The sequence below is a fragment of the Labrus mixtus genome, chromosome 6, assembly GCF_963584025.1.
Source record: "Labrus mixtus chromosome 6, fLabMix1.1, whole genome shotgun sequence".
In the NCBI taxonomy this organism is placed as follows: Eukaryota; Metazoa; Chordata; class Actinopteri; order Labriformes; family Labridae; genus Labrus; species Labrus mixtus.
The window spans coordinates 8124558-8139394 of NC_083617.1; the positions used below are offsets into that span (position 1 = coordinate 8124558).

General features: G+C 39.3%; 1 protein-coding gene across 1 annotated transcript; it reads right to left on the minus strand.

The window, feature by feature from the left end:
* Positions 1 to 551: 551 nt before the first annotated feature.
* Positions 552 to 11390, minus strand: sfxn3 (sideroflexin 3). The gene is made up of 11 exons (XM_061039815.1): positions 11262 to 11390; positions 8170 to 8342; positions 7648 to 7818; positions 6227 to 6325; positions 5584 to 5659; positions 5388 to 5473; positions 5158 to 5285; positions 4534 to 4583; positions 4315 to 4364; positions 4151 to 4198; positions 552 to 4041 (listed from the first exon to the last, which is right to left on the minus strand). The coding sequence occupies exons 1-11, from the start codon at positions 11373 to 11375 to the stop codon at positions 3945 to 3947; spliced, it is 1092 nt and encodes a 363-aa protein (XP_060895798.1). The 5' UTR covers positions 11376 to 11390; the 3' UTR covers positions 552 to 3944.
* Between the last annotated feature and the right edge of the window lie 3447 nt (positions 11391 to 14837).

The following is a 14837-nucleotide window of genomic DNA, read 5'->3' on the forward strand; positions in this document are numbered from 1 at the left end:
TAAAAATGAGCAAAACCATAATTTTATATTCCATAGACTGAATAAAACATTATATTCTGGTCAATGAATCTCACTATTTCTTCAAGTTTCAATGTATCACAGCCTCATGTCAAAGGGCTATCTATGTACCATCAGTGGTCCAAACATGTCAGGAAACATTCCTCTCGTCTCATGTTCAAATCAATAATCCTCTAAGTTATTTAATCCCTACACTTCTAAATGAAGACGACTCACTTACATCAGAGCCGCTGTCGAAGTATGACATGTTTGTTTTCAAGCTGGGATGATCTCTTTCTGTGGGATTGTTGCTGAAACAAACTGTACTTCGCAACAGTCAGATGACTTTCATTTGATCTGATTGCTTCCTGCTTTCCTCAGTGTTGCACAAACAAGCCTTTATCATCTCATGTCACTGGGTTTGTTTTGTTACTGTGGTATTCAGTTGTTTAGGCGAATATTTGGCCCGTCCCCAGGGGCAGGATGTGAAATCTTTATGCAAATTCAAAAACACACATTACATTAAATCATGTGAAAATAAGCAGACAGGTGTGGACATTACTGTTACATCTTTTATTCTATTGCTCAGAGTAAAATACATTTCACATCAAGGAAATATACTTCAACACAATACAAAATAAAGGGAGGACACACAGTGCACCAATACTGACTGAATGTTTGTATAATATGAAATAATAGAAACATTCATGGTGTGGTAACACAAAACAGATTGTCTTCTACATTTGTGCCCTTCAATTTGCAAAGATTTCACCTTGAAAATCACCAAAAATCCTATGTTGTAAAGTGAAGTCAGGGTCAACTCTTAACTTGAGATTTGATTTCAAACTTCATAAAATCTAAGAAACGTGACCTTGATGGGATGTTGTTAATACTTTTGGTGTTCTGTTGAGTGTTGAGCTTGCAAAGCTCAAAGCCCACTTCAGTAAAAACAATGTTTCTGCATGAAAAAAAAAGTGGCAAAGGTCCATTTGCTAAAGCTGAAACAAAAAGCTAGACACTTCTTCTCCTCAGTCCTTACAAATCATACCCGTCTCGTCTTTGGCTAGATCTATGGGTGTGACATGTAAAGGTGGATCAGTACAGTCACACGCTGAGATACATGTTCATCATAAATGTTTTGACAAGCTGACTTAAAAACCCTCCAGTTTTTGTTCTTGAAACTTTTGCAAAATCATTCCAGGAGCATAGAAACACAAAGGGAATCAAAGCAAGAGAAAATCAACGTGTAAGCATTAAAAGCTGCCCGACAACGAATGAATAACATCTCAGCAGAATTATGGTTATAATCCATTCAACGTTATCCAGCACAACAAACAAATACAATCTTCAGTACACAATTTAAAAGTTATTTTTTAAAAAGCAACACAAGTCTAAAGTCCTACAGCAGCACAGCAAAGGTTAGATAGTGCAGTTTGAGCATCAGCAGGAAAACACCCCGACACAACATGATAACAGGCTAGGAGGGGAAAAAAAAAGGAGTGACAGAGTTGACAGGTGGTTAATGTTGATATGAAAGATGTAAAGAGCAGCTCAATGAGCAGTTTCATTCCAAAATGAGACTTCCACATTTCTTTAAAAAGAAGACTCTCATTCTCACAGAGTCGTATCAAGGCATTGCTTTAGGATTGAGACTTTTTTTATAGGTTGTTACATTTTTTTTTTAAAGATGATCTGGAGAGCACTTTGGAATAAAACCTTTCATTTTGAGGGTTGCATATAGACACAATCCTTGTACATTTCTGTCTGTAAAGAAGTTGATTCATAAAAATGATTGTGCAGCTGCTACAGTCCCTTAACACACTCGATGGGATCACTTTCAATGAATGATTGAACATCAAATTTAGAAAAAAAAAATATAACCTGAAATGACCACAGGTGCTTGATGGGTATTCATTTTAAAATCCTACAATTGTTTTTTTTTTTACCAACATACACATCCATTTACACAAACACTGAGTTATACTTGCTAATCTGTGAAGGTGCTCTCTGTTTCAAGTTTTGTCCGATAAGAAATCATGCTCCTCTAATCTGAGAACGTATCAACCCTGAAGGAAGAGGTGATCTCATCCTCATGACATTTCTCTCTGATGCATACGAGGGGCCATCAGGTGGATTCATTCATTAGTTAAAAGTTCCTTATGCATACGTGTTCCAAATATGTGACATCATACATACATCTTATAGATTTATAAATATATCCATGAAAAATATAACTATTCTTATATCGTCTAGACACACGGCTGATATTTCCTCACGTACACCATCAACAAACATCGAACCAGACTGGACAGTTGTGTGCTTTGAGAGCTTCGTCAGCAATGTGAGTGAGTTTGATCAGAGAAGCTACACCCCTGGCAAACTGTCCACTGTTACTGAAGCAACAACAACACCACAGAACCCCACTGCCCAGACCTTACAAACAAGAACATCATTGTATCAAGCAACATGTGCTACTTTCATTTGGTACAATCAGAAATCAGCAACTGCAGCACACACAGAGTTTAGCAGAAGACTAGCTGGCTGTTTGACAAAACCCTGCATCTCCACCTTGAAGGAGCTGAAATGATCCAGCTTTGACCTGATTCAGCCTGCTCATGCAATCCATCCAGCGTGTGCAAAGTTACCATGTGACACCAGCAATAAAACTGTTGTCCGCACTCTGCATGTCACTGTTTTGAAAACACACAACTAGCCAAGCTGAGGGAGTTAAAGACCAGACCGAAGCCGCTCTCTTAACAACATCTAGACACAGCACAGTATATTCTTCCACCAGACACAACCACTAAACAAACACCACCACCTACAACAATCAAAGAGTTCCATTAATATGCAGCTTATAATAGTGAGTGCGATGGTGACTGAAGTGATGAAACGCCTTGACAAACAGGCTGCCGCTGCCATAGCATGACAGTACATATCTAAGTTTACAAAAATCACACTCACTAGGGTTCACTGGTTTACCATATGGCTTTGCTTGATGAACTTTTGCAGGGTCAGTTCTGCGTGTTTTCTTAACCTTAAGCACGTCATTACTCGGTCTTTCAAAATGAAGGGGCATAAGTACACTTCAAGGAGAATCGGTGAGTGTAAGTAGCTGCGACAGTTAACAAGGAGGAGGAGGACAACGTAAGAGGATGCTATTCATCAGGGTTGGGACTATTTAAGAGTCATTAATATGCTGGTTTTTCCAGTATAACCACCAGCTGGAATTATACATGGTGGAAAATAATCAGGCTTAACATACTACAGTCAGAGTGTAACAGCTTAAAATATTACTTATACAATGAGAAAAATGCAACAAAAACCAGACAAGAAGAGGAAAACCAAATGAGAAAACAGAAGGCAAAAAACATGTTACATTCAGTGGCGATAACACACACACGAGCACAAGCCTTCATTTTAAACTGGAGTTACAAATGAGTCATCAGAGGACTTAAAACCTGCATGAACCTGAACGCAACACAAAATAAAAGGTATATGGACACATAAATCAGTAACATCATTGGCCGCCACCCTGTGGGCAGTTTTGACCAAAGGAAGACAGAAAACACACCACGACACATTAAAAAACGTCAGGGGTCAGTTGTATTTCAACTTCAAGGAGTACACGAATGTACAGTAAAAAGCTGTCAGTGATTTTCCTTCTCAGAGTGTTTTTTTTTTGTTTTCCCCTCCATGAATCCTCTTCTTCAAATTGTCAGACAATCAACGCCCTTACACTGTAAAAACTTGGAGCAGCTCTGGGCAGTCAAATTGAAAAAAAACAAACGCAGCAGTACATGTAACAACAAAATATGCATACATAATTATGATTTGCTCTCACACAATCAAACAGACACTGTGTATATGTGTATGAGTGTCTGTCTGGCGTGTGTGTGTGTGTGTGTGTGTGTGTGTGTGTGTGTATGGAGATGTGTTTGCAGGTCCTACAGGCCCTTGTTGAAGTAGACCTTGGTGGTCTCGGGACTGGCCTTTCGTATCCTCTCCTGCAGATCTGCTTCCAGGCCGCTCACGCTCATGGAGCTACGAAAAAAGATTGTGATCACGATTAAATAAGCGGGAAAACGTCTGATAACACTTCACATACATGTTTAATTTCCCCTATAGAGAGAGGAGGTCGAGCTGTTGGTACCTTTTCTGTGGGAACAGGGCGCAGCACAAAGGAGTGGCAAACACCAGGCTGAAAACAAAAGAGAGGGGAGGGTCTTAGACGTTCTCTAATGTTCTTTATTCAAGTTAAAGTACTTGCAAGTCTACTTAAAAAGCAACACTGATAAAAAAAAATCAATAACTTACCAAAGGCCGACAAGTCCCACTTGAATTGGAGCATTGAGAAGTGGGAATCGCTGCAAAATCACAAAAGAAAAATCAGAAATTTTACATTTTTTCTGCAACAGTTGAGCAATCAATGAATGTGTTTGGTGGAATGCAACAGTTCTGTTTTCAGCCTCAGACCCAGTCAGTCCACTAACCAGACAAACAACAGTGTGACAGTGATGCAAGCAGTCTGCTTACCTTCATGAAAGCTCTTTTCTCCAGAGCATTCATGATAACAGGGGGGATAGCTGTAACAAAGAAAAACAAGTCAGGTGTGGTCAGTCCTCATGAATACCTCCAGTGTGCGTCTTAAAGAGAGAGTGAAATTCTTTTGTGTCTTGTAACATCAACATCAACTGTTACGAGTTAACAGGAGGAGACGGGATGACAAGTGGAATAATGCTGGCTCAGTTCTCGTTTAAACCAAAGCTGATTAATCGGGATAATAACTGCTGAATGAATAAAAGGTCCTTGTTGTGTTGTCGTTTATATCAAATTAATTTAGGGCCAAAAAAAGTTGACTTTGTGTAATAATTTAAAAAAAAGAAACATCTGAATTAGGATTTAAGCTCCACAAAGTACAGTATCAATGCAGTTGAAGATGACGAATTTGTTAGAAAACAAAACACTTTCAGATCATCTTTTAGGTTCAAATGGATTACAGAGCTAAATTATCATTTTCTTTAAGTCATCAATCTGTTTTAATCTCTCCATCCTTCTAAACCAGCCATTCACTTACTGTGTACAAAGAGCTTTAAAAAATGTTTTAATAAAACTATCCACTATGGCCACTTCACAAAGCTGACATCATTTCAGAATTACCCATTGCTGGCACCGCCATGCCGATCCTCGACACCACCACCTGTATGATCGCCTGTTTGGCAGCATTGGCTGACTCTCCCAACCTGTTTCCGTTCTCATCTGTCACCGGGATACCGTACTTCAACTCCCTGGAATAAGGGAGAATTGTTGCAGTGGTTTACTACACAGTTTGTACGAGCTCGGGGGGGGAACTAAACAAAAGTGATTTGCTTTTCATCGGGTTTTCTCACCTCTGTCTCATGAAGGGAATGTTGATACAGTTAGCAGCAGCGACAGCAGCAAAAGGGACGAACCGGCTGGCGATTGGAGGAAGACGCTGCAGAGATCGGGGCAGAATCAGGGACACATTTAGACACAAGATTGTCTCTGCAGAACAGAGTTTTTTTTTAACTTGGACTGATGATTAATTTGATCAGCAGGCATTACCGCAGCTAGAGACTTGAGTCCCAGGGCTGTGACCACAGCTCCTGTAGTGGCACTGACGTAGGCGGCACCCAGCTGACTGCAAAGGGACAGTTGCATGAGACACATTTCACACAATGTACCCACATCCTTTTTCTAAACGTTCTCACCAATTATAATTAGCTAACTTTTTCTACAGAACTTAAAAAACTGTGCCCGCAAATTTAACAGTTACACCAACATGAGACATTTCGAAGTAGAGCTAACACAGTTAACAACACAAATGCATGCATGTGCAAAGGTAAAGAACAGGAAGAACATCCTAACACATTATTGTATATATGTCATCCTCATTGACATGCTCAATCAACAACTCCTTATTTTTATATTCTCTGAAAGCAGCCCTCTTATTCTTCAACAACTCTGCATGCAACTAATGCATTTTGTGGCATGAAAGACTTTGCAGAAGCATGTGAACCTGACATTTAACTGGGGGGCTATGTCAGCATGAGTGCATGGTGACATGGAGCTGAGCATGCTTAACAGTGGAACAGAATACCGCTGTGAGGGAAGGGGAAGCAGCTCCCACAGCCTCCTTACAGACACTAGCTTAGAGGAAGGACAGGAATGATCTAGAGTGGGGGTGGAAGTGAGAAGTCCTTCCTACTTCACGGTCATGGGGGCATCTCCACTGCGGTTGGTGTAGTTGACGACGGCGTTGAAGGACTGGTTAACCCACTGCCAGAACACCACTGCCGGCGTAGTCCTGCAAGTATATGATACAAAAATAAAAATTATGGCACTGCGGGAAAAAGGTTTGCTGACTATTTTAAAACTGTTAACACATCGACTGAAAATACTCCAGTTGCATTCAATCATAAAATCAAGAGAAAAAGTTCAGGATGAAGAACACTTAAATATATCCTTGATCATATCTGATTTAACCAGTGATTTGCATCGTCAGTCAACCCAGAGGTTTTGCTTTTGCTGGTTTGCACGAGTGAAACATAAAGACATCTGTTCGTCACGTGTATTTGTAAACCACAAAACCACTCGTGACTGGAGCCGTTCTCTGCTGTGTGGCTGTTTATCAACTTGACAAGCTTAGTCCCACTGGACAACTCAGGTCACAAGTTTTTGTATTCAGCAGTCCAGCAAATATCTATTTTGCTGTTAATCTGTAGAGAATAATTGTATTTTGTCCCCTCAGGATTTAATAATAATTCTAAGTAAACCTGTCTCTCTGGATTGTTTTTTTAAACTCTGTACAGATGAAACCACAAAGGTTTTCATACTCTTTTCATAAAACTAATTATTTTATATCTTACCTTACTGTTATGCTTGTTGTCACATTGTGTCAACATTTATATAATATATATATATAATATATATAACATTTACAGAAAACATTTGTAAAATTGGAAACTTCATACTTTAGCACCCACTAGTGGTGGTTTGCTGAAATGACAGCAGTTGCAAGTGAGTGCCATCCCCACTTATCACTATCACCAGATATATGACCAATATTCAAAGGAAGACACTGAAATTAGAAATTGAGAATTAATTGCTATATATTCTTAGAGTTGACTGAATGTTTAGTCGTTCCTTAAGCATAAATATCAAACATTTGCCGTCTCCAGCTCGCCGATGTGAGTGATATTTTTTATTCTTTAAGAGGATTTTCAGTCTGTGCAGGGATTAAACTATTTTTATTCAGCGCTGTATCCTGTACTGAGGTTTAAATCACACGGAAACTATCTCGTATCCATTGAGCATATTGGCTGACATATATATTATATATATTTATACAATTTTTATGATTTCTTACTGGACTTTTGCCTTTTTATTAAATAGGACAGGAGATAGTTGGATGACTTGACATGTGGGAAAGAAGCCACAGGTCGGACTTGAACCTGGGCCGCCAGCTTGCAGGACTTTAGCCTCGGTATATTGGCCCGACCAAACCGCTAGGCCATCTTTGCTGACCCAGACAACATGCAGTGTTTTATATATGATCTATGTTGTGATTAAGTAGAAGCAATAGTCATACAAATGGATTAATGAATTGAAGCTTCTTGTCATGTTTACCTGTAGAAGGTGAGCATGCAGCCTGTGATGGACATGTTCATTGGCACCTGGGCAGACATCCGGCCAATCACAAACATCTTCTCCCCTGTGTCTGGGTGGAAGGCGGAGTCGTAGACGTACTTGGCCTTCCAGAGCTCATCCTCTGTCAAACCTGGCTTCACAATCCCGGCTCTGAAAAAGTCAGAGTGGAGTGATGTGATCATTTATACATAAGAGGAAGCAGGAGCAGAACACGCAGACTTTATTGTTTCGGGTTTAAACACAAATTTGAAAAACAAACTGATAAAAAAAAAGGAATAACTATCATCTCTGATATGTTTTCTCACTTGTTTGAGAAACACATTTAGCCATTCAAAGCACCATTGTTGTTGTTTTTTTAATGGTGATGTTACCTGGTTACAACAATTCTTAAATCTACGTCTATGCCTCACAGGACTACATACTCCAAAAACACTCTCATTTTTGACATTGTGTGTCATATGCCGAAATCCTCCTCCATCATCTTATTTCCAGACCATCTACCTGTAGTTCTCCACGATTACTCGGGCCTCGTCCAAAGATTCAGAGGACAGCAGGACGGTCCTGGGATCTGTGACCATGAAGAAATGCTGGGCGCGCCCCATGAAGGTGCCTTGATCCCATCTTGGCTCCTTGATATTAATGTCGCGGGACAACTCTCCAGACATCCTGGCTTTCTATGATGAACAGAGAACGTACAAATATCACAACTGTTCAGTCCATGTACCTACTTGCTTTAAGATCTTTTTTAAAGTAACTGTTCTGAATTAAATATCACTCAATGTCTGATCAGAAAAAATAAACCAATAATCTGGCCAGCTATTCGATGGGAGGTTTTCAATACTTTTCTCCATTGTAACATTTTTTAAGGTTATCAAATAGGGTTTTGTAATACAGTCAGAAAATGTTCATGATTATAAAACCCTCCGATGCACAGTTAAGCCTCCACCTCTGCTCCATTAATAGATCTACTGCAGTACAGCGCTGCATTGAGGTGAAGGCCCCTCCCCCCAACATTGATGTGCAGACAACAGTACAAAACAGAGAAAAAAAACACAGCCTAGATGGTGGCATTACCTTTCAATAGCTTGGGTATATGAAACTCACTGCAAAATGATAAGGCATTTTAGTTTGTTGCTCTCACGGTGTCAAATTCAAAGTTTGCCGTGGGGTCTTTGAAAGCATGGCGAACATGATCATAACAGGCATGTTTCAGTGGCTGGGTATAAAAGATAAAGTAACTTTAGAGGAAATACTGGGCTTGAAATGAAGGTCAGTGTTTGGGCTGTTTGTACCCTGATAACGGGAACAACAAAGTACAATGTATCACTCGTAAATCATTTTACTTAGTCACTACACCTGTAACAACAGTTGATTAAACAATCTAAGGACAACAGTTCCCCTAGTATTTTGCTATTATTTAAATCATTTTTCAGGGGAAATTGCAAACATTTGCTTCTTCAATCTTCTTAAAAGTAAGGATTTGTTGGTCATTCATGACAGTTAATGAAGACTTTCTGGGTTTTCACTTGTTTGGAAAAAACTGGGGAAAAGATCTGCAGAGTCCCTCTGCACCTTTAAGAAAAAGCTAAAGACCCAGCTCTTTCATGAATACCTACTAACTTAATGATGATGGTCTCCATATTATTGATGATGATGATGATGGTTGTGACGATGGTTTTTGTTTGATAACGACGACTTATAATTTGGTTTCTATACTGATTAGAGCTCTCAAGAACTGCCCTCAATGTTGTGCTTTGCCTCTGGTCACTTCCTGTCAGCACCTGTGTGTCCAATCGGACTCAAAGCTGATCGTTTGCTCTTACTGACATTGTTCCCTTTTTTTCTAGATCCTTGCTTGTGTTGTACTTACTCTCTGATGTACGTCGCTTTGGATAAAAGAGTCTGCTAAGTGAATTGTACAATTGTATAAGTAATGAGCATTATTGATTAGAAATATTTGTGGATTAGATTATTACTCTTAAAAATACTTGGCAGACTGATCTACATTGAAATAAAAAAACTATAAGATCACAGTCCTCCTAGGCCCATGGAGACGACCTGAAATAGCTTTCAAAAGGACAAGATAATAAGACATTTATACTCGGAAAATAAAAAAAAAGTAAAAGTTACCAATTACTCTTCTGTTGGACAGCTCTATACCTCTGTAAATATCCCCTATAGGAACAGGTAACACTCTGGTATCTGGACATACTTCACCATCTCAAGAATGAGTTTGTTGATTTACGTAGCAGCAATTCTAACATAGCCCATGCATTGCTTAGGTCATAACAAGGCCATAAACACCTCTAGTAATATCTGTAGGATGGAAACTTGCCTCGACCACCAACAAGGACAAAGCAACAGCTGATTCTGAGAAGTCAATGACACAAATGCTGTATCACAAAAACAAGATATGATTGTTACACTGCCTGGCCAAAAGAAAAAGTCGCCACCCAAAAAGGTCACACACTCTTAATATTTCTTTGGACCGCCTTTAGCTTTGATTACGACACGCATTCGCTGTTGCAATTGTTTCGATAAGCTTCTGCAATGTCACAAGATTTATTTCCGTCCAGTGTTGCATTCATTTTTCACCAAGATCTCGTATTGATGATTTGGAGAGTCGGACCACGTCGCAAAAGTCTTCTCCAGCACATCCCAAAGATTCTACAATGGGGGTTAAGGTCTGGACTCTGTGGTGGGACGATCCATGTGTGAAAATGATGTCTCATTCACCCTGAACCACTCTTTCACATGTTGAGCCCGATAAATCCTGATGAATCATCTTGGAATATGCCCCGTGCCATCAGGGAAGAAAAAAATCCATTGATGGAACAACCTGGTCATTCAGTATATTGTTTGGGCACATAATGTTGCTGAACCTAGACCTGATGGCATGATGGGGTGCATCACTTCATCTGCCTCTCTTCTTACCCTGATCACTCTGGAACAGGGGAAATCTTCCTTCCAGTTTTTTAAATAATGTGTTGGACAGTTCTTCAATTTTAGTAGTTTCTGCTTCCTTAGATGTTTTCTCTGCTTGATGCATGCCAATGATTTGACCAAAACAGACTTAACATCTTGGGTCTTTCAACATAGTTGTTTAAGAAATGAGAAGCTACTCATTGCATCAGTTGTTGCCAGCTGAAAGAAAGATAACCACCCATGCAGGTATTATCCAATGGCAGGCTCTTACCTATTTGCTTCGTTAAATCCAGGTGGCGACTTTTTGTTTTGTTTTTGGGCCAGGCAGTGTATTTAGATCATTTTAAATTGTAGCTTGTAAGTCTTAACCTCATACTACTGTACTGCTGCCACGTTGAAAGTAGTGGATCAAAGAAATAGCGTGACATCCACAGTGACAGATGGGACCCGGGATGTCACGACACGATGCCGGTTCCTGTCAGCAAGACTTCGGCTAACGAAGTGCAGCTAACGAGCTAGCAAGGTAGTTCACAAACCAGCTTAGCCATCGTGCTAGCTCTTTACGTAGCGTCGCTAGGGCTCGTTTTGAGTCGGGGTAAGCATGAACATAAAGTTGGGTTTGTGGTAAACCTATTAAAAGTTACAATTCAGTCAACACTTAAACGTACCTTGTTCGTTTTCTTTGTATTTGAAAATGTATGACCTCTCAATATCACAGCACCACCGGGTGGACTTTTGCTGCCTTCAGGTACTCTCGGGTGTATCGAAAAACACAGCTTCATCACAAACAGTTGTATGGAAAACGAAAATATGCGTATTATTTTCTGTTATACTATACTATAAATGTACTATACACTATATATGCTGTATATATATAAACTATAGCTGTTTATTCGACCATACAGTTATTTCTTGTGACATTTTTCCAGAAATTACATGTTATAATCAGAAACATTCACAGTGACGCTAATTCTGTAAAGGCATAGTGGTCAGCGTTACTTACCAATTAGCTGAAATAAGCAAAACAACATTTCATTTCAACTTTAATTGGAAATTGGAGATAAATTGATCAAGCGCTGTAAATTCACAGAAGATGAAGCTTATAAATCGGAGTTTCACAGATGCCTTTGAAGGCAGCACTACATATGACACACTGTGGGCGGTGTTTGTCATGGAATATATGAGTATCAGGAAACCCTTGGGCGTGGGAGATAGAAATAACATGATTGGTTTAAAAAATAAAAAGACTGGGGCTCTAAAATTTCATGGATACGTCTACCAAACTTGATCTGTGCTCTCAGTAAAACTTTTGTCTCTCCTTACTCCTCCCGACCAGCTACTCTCTACAGCTAGCCTACATCTGGCAACAGCTGGATTTTTATTTTTTTTCAAAGTGTGTGATGTTTGTGTTGAGATGGTTCTTCATCTTCTCCAACTGGCCTCCCCCCAGCGTTTGTGCTGTGAAATGGTTTCTCCTCTCTGGGAATTCTTAGAAGTAGGCCTATCCAAATCCTGCAGAGTAGGCCAGGCTCCAGCTTTTTGGCTTTTTTTTTTTTTGACAGAGTGATAAGTCATTCATCACTTTTCACTGGGCTGTGACTCCTGTGATTTGACCTTTGTGGTATGGTGGCTGGCTGGTTTGAAAGGTAGCTCTGTAGAAACTAGGGATGCAACAATACAGTCAGCCCCACGGTTCAATACGTACCTCGGTTTTTTTGGTCACGGTTCACGGTTCGGTTCGGTTCTGATGGGCCGGGCCGTTAAAATGTTTCCAGTGTTAAGTGTTTTAGGCAAATTTTACAGAACAGCAAGGGATTCAGAAAGAGAGCTACTTTTTTTCATTTTAAAACTATTTATTTTACTTTGAAGCAAAAACAAATTCAGGTGCTCTCCTTTCATTGCAAAGTCAGATTAGATTTGAACATGAAGTAAACTACAATTAGCTCAATGAATGTCAACAAAAAAGTGCATTGGTGGCATAGCCTACTGTCATATTTCTCTTTTTAGTTACGATTACCGCTCCTCTCTTATTCTTGTAATGTTCAGTATTGTAAATATTTTGAGTATTAACAGCAGCTCAAACGATTTAAGAACATTTCAAAAGACATCAAACCTCACACTGAAGGTTCAGACGTGGTTTATGATCAGTTTAGAGTTTTTAAAAAGAGCAGTGAGGGTGATGCGCAGACGCACAGACAGAGGAGCACTCAGTTGATGTTGAAAGACATCAGTTAGTTAACAGACAGCAGCCTGCCATGTAGTTCACATACTTCACTGGTTAACATGTAAACTGTAGAGCAGATGATCAATTTCACTTTTTGTTTCTTGTCCATCCACTTATATGCGTAATGGCACGTTCCCCGACTCTTGCTCACCCGTATAGCTCTCTCTCTCCCTCTCACGTTCGCGGACCCACAGTTATCTTTTAATGCATGTTTTTGACATAATGAGGGAGAGGGGCTTTCGGAAAAAGGGGCTTTGCGGCCGTTAATATACCTGGACGAGTGGGAAACACTGCGCTCTACATGTTTTCCAGGCACGCACGCTCGCTCCACACTATCAGAAACTGGTCTATAGTGTAACGCTACTTGAGCAATGACTGCAGCCTGTATGATCTATAGACTGTCACACAGGCAGAGCCAATTTAGAGAGAAATACAACGCGCGGAAATAGTTAAACGCCAAACCGTTAAAACCGCAATTCACAAGTCAGTGTTGAACCGTGGATGCCGTACCGAACGGTTCAATATTTTATTGAGAATTGTTGCATGCCTAGTAGAAACCCTTCTCTCTTCTCTCTTGACTCCAAAGGTGAGATTCCACTTTTGCAGGAGTTTTCTAGTGTTGAATATTCAAAGCCATAACATGTAGGACAGCCCAAGGACAGACATAGCCTGGAAGGGCACACTAGAGCAGGGGTTCCCAAACTTTTCAGGTCGTGACCCCCAAAATAAGGGTGACAGAAACTGGGGACCCCCCCCACTGTTCTTTAAGGTGGTTAGTTAGGTATATAACGTAGCGACAGCCACGCACACACTAATAAACCTATCCAAAAACTAGGAACACAAAATAATACAACAGCCTAAAAACAATAAAAATGTACACATTCATTTCACTTAATGATACTGTCTTATATGACATTGTTATGTTGTGGAATGTTTGTGTAGTGTGAAAAGAATAATATATAATATGAATTGTAAATCTACAGACACTGAGGACTGCATAACAAAGGATACAAACGTCGGCATCCTCCTGGTAATAGAAGATGAGGATCAGATCATTCAGCATGGCATAAAGGACTATTTGCATATGGTAGCTATGCTCATGGGTCTGCTGCAATTACATTGACTACTAAAAGGAAGTGCAGTATACAATTAAAGTCATACAGAAGAACCTAATGTAGGCTATATCGGTGGTGACCACTGCCCCCTGTAAAGGTCCATGGACTGAGAAAAATACTTCTTTGAAAAGCTGTGTAGGCACACTGAGGTCGGGAGTTTTCTGAAAGCTGCCACGAAATATTTGGACATTGTCTCAGATCTTTTCTGAAGTTTTTGTTTTACCATAATAAGATCACCTCATGAAATGTGTAAGTTATTGATTTGATAGGTTTATTGAATCTGAAAATGCTGAGAAAAGTGACCAATAAATGGTAAATGCAGCAAAAGAAAGAGAACTGTTTTTTGCACATTCTTGGGTGGAAATGTTTTTACCAAGTCAGCACAGTATTTGAGGTAAAAACATTTGTAAATGTTTAGATGTTCTATTTGCTGATCTGCTATTAAAGTTTGAAGAACTAAAGTTGGTTGGTTTCTATGATAAAACGAATAATAACCTGTACAGATGATAACTTCTTTTAATTGTTATTTGAAAGGAAGTTGAAAGTTTCCACAAAAGCAAAGAGAATCACAAAAAATGTATAAACTAAACTGATTTAAGTTGAGTCAAACAGAAAAATATGTATATATATATATATATATATATTCAATTTAACTCAATATTTTAGGTGGATTCAACTTTTGATAAAGTATTTCTAATTTTTGATTTCAAGTCAAAAGAAATGGAAAGACAATGTTGCCTTAACTAGATAATTTCTCAGGAACTGAATTGCTATCTAAAGTTTTGTTAACTTTTTTAAGTTATCACAACTAGGTTTTTTTTTTTTACAGTGCAAAGTGATCACCTATCCACCCACACATGTGGGAAACATTGTTGGATAAAAGCTAGAAAGCTATCTTCAACATT

Coding starts and splice junctions, on each gene's coding strand:
- sfxn3 (XM_061039815.1), bottom strand. CDS start 11,375: ATGAAGCTGTGTTTTTCGATACACCCGAGAGTACCTGAAGGCAGCAAA. Junction 6,326..7,647: donor TGCATGCTCACCTTCTACAG/GTAAACATGACA, acceptor ATATACTTGCAG/GACTACGCCGGCAGTGGTGT. Junction 4,199..4,314: donor GTGGGACTTGTCGGCCTTTG/GTAAGTTATTGA, acceptor TTTTGTTTTCAG/CCTGGTGTTTGCCACTCCTT.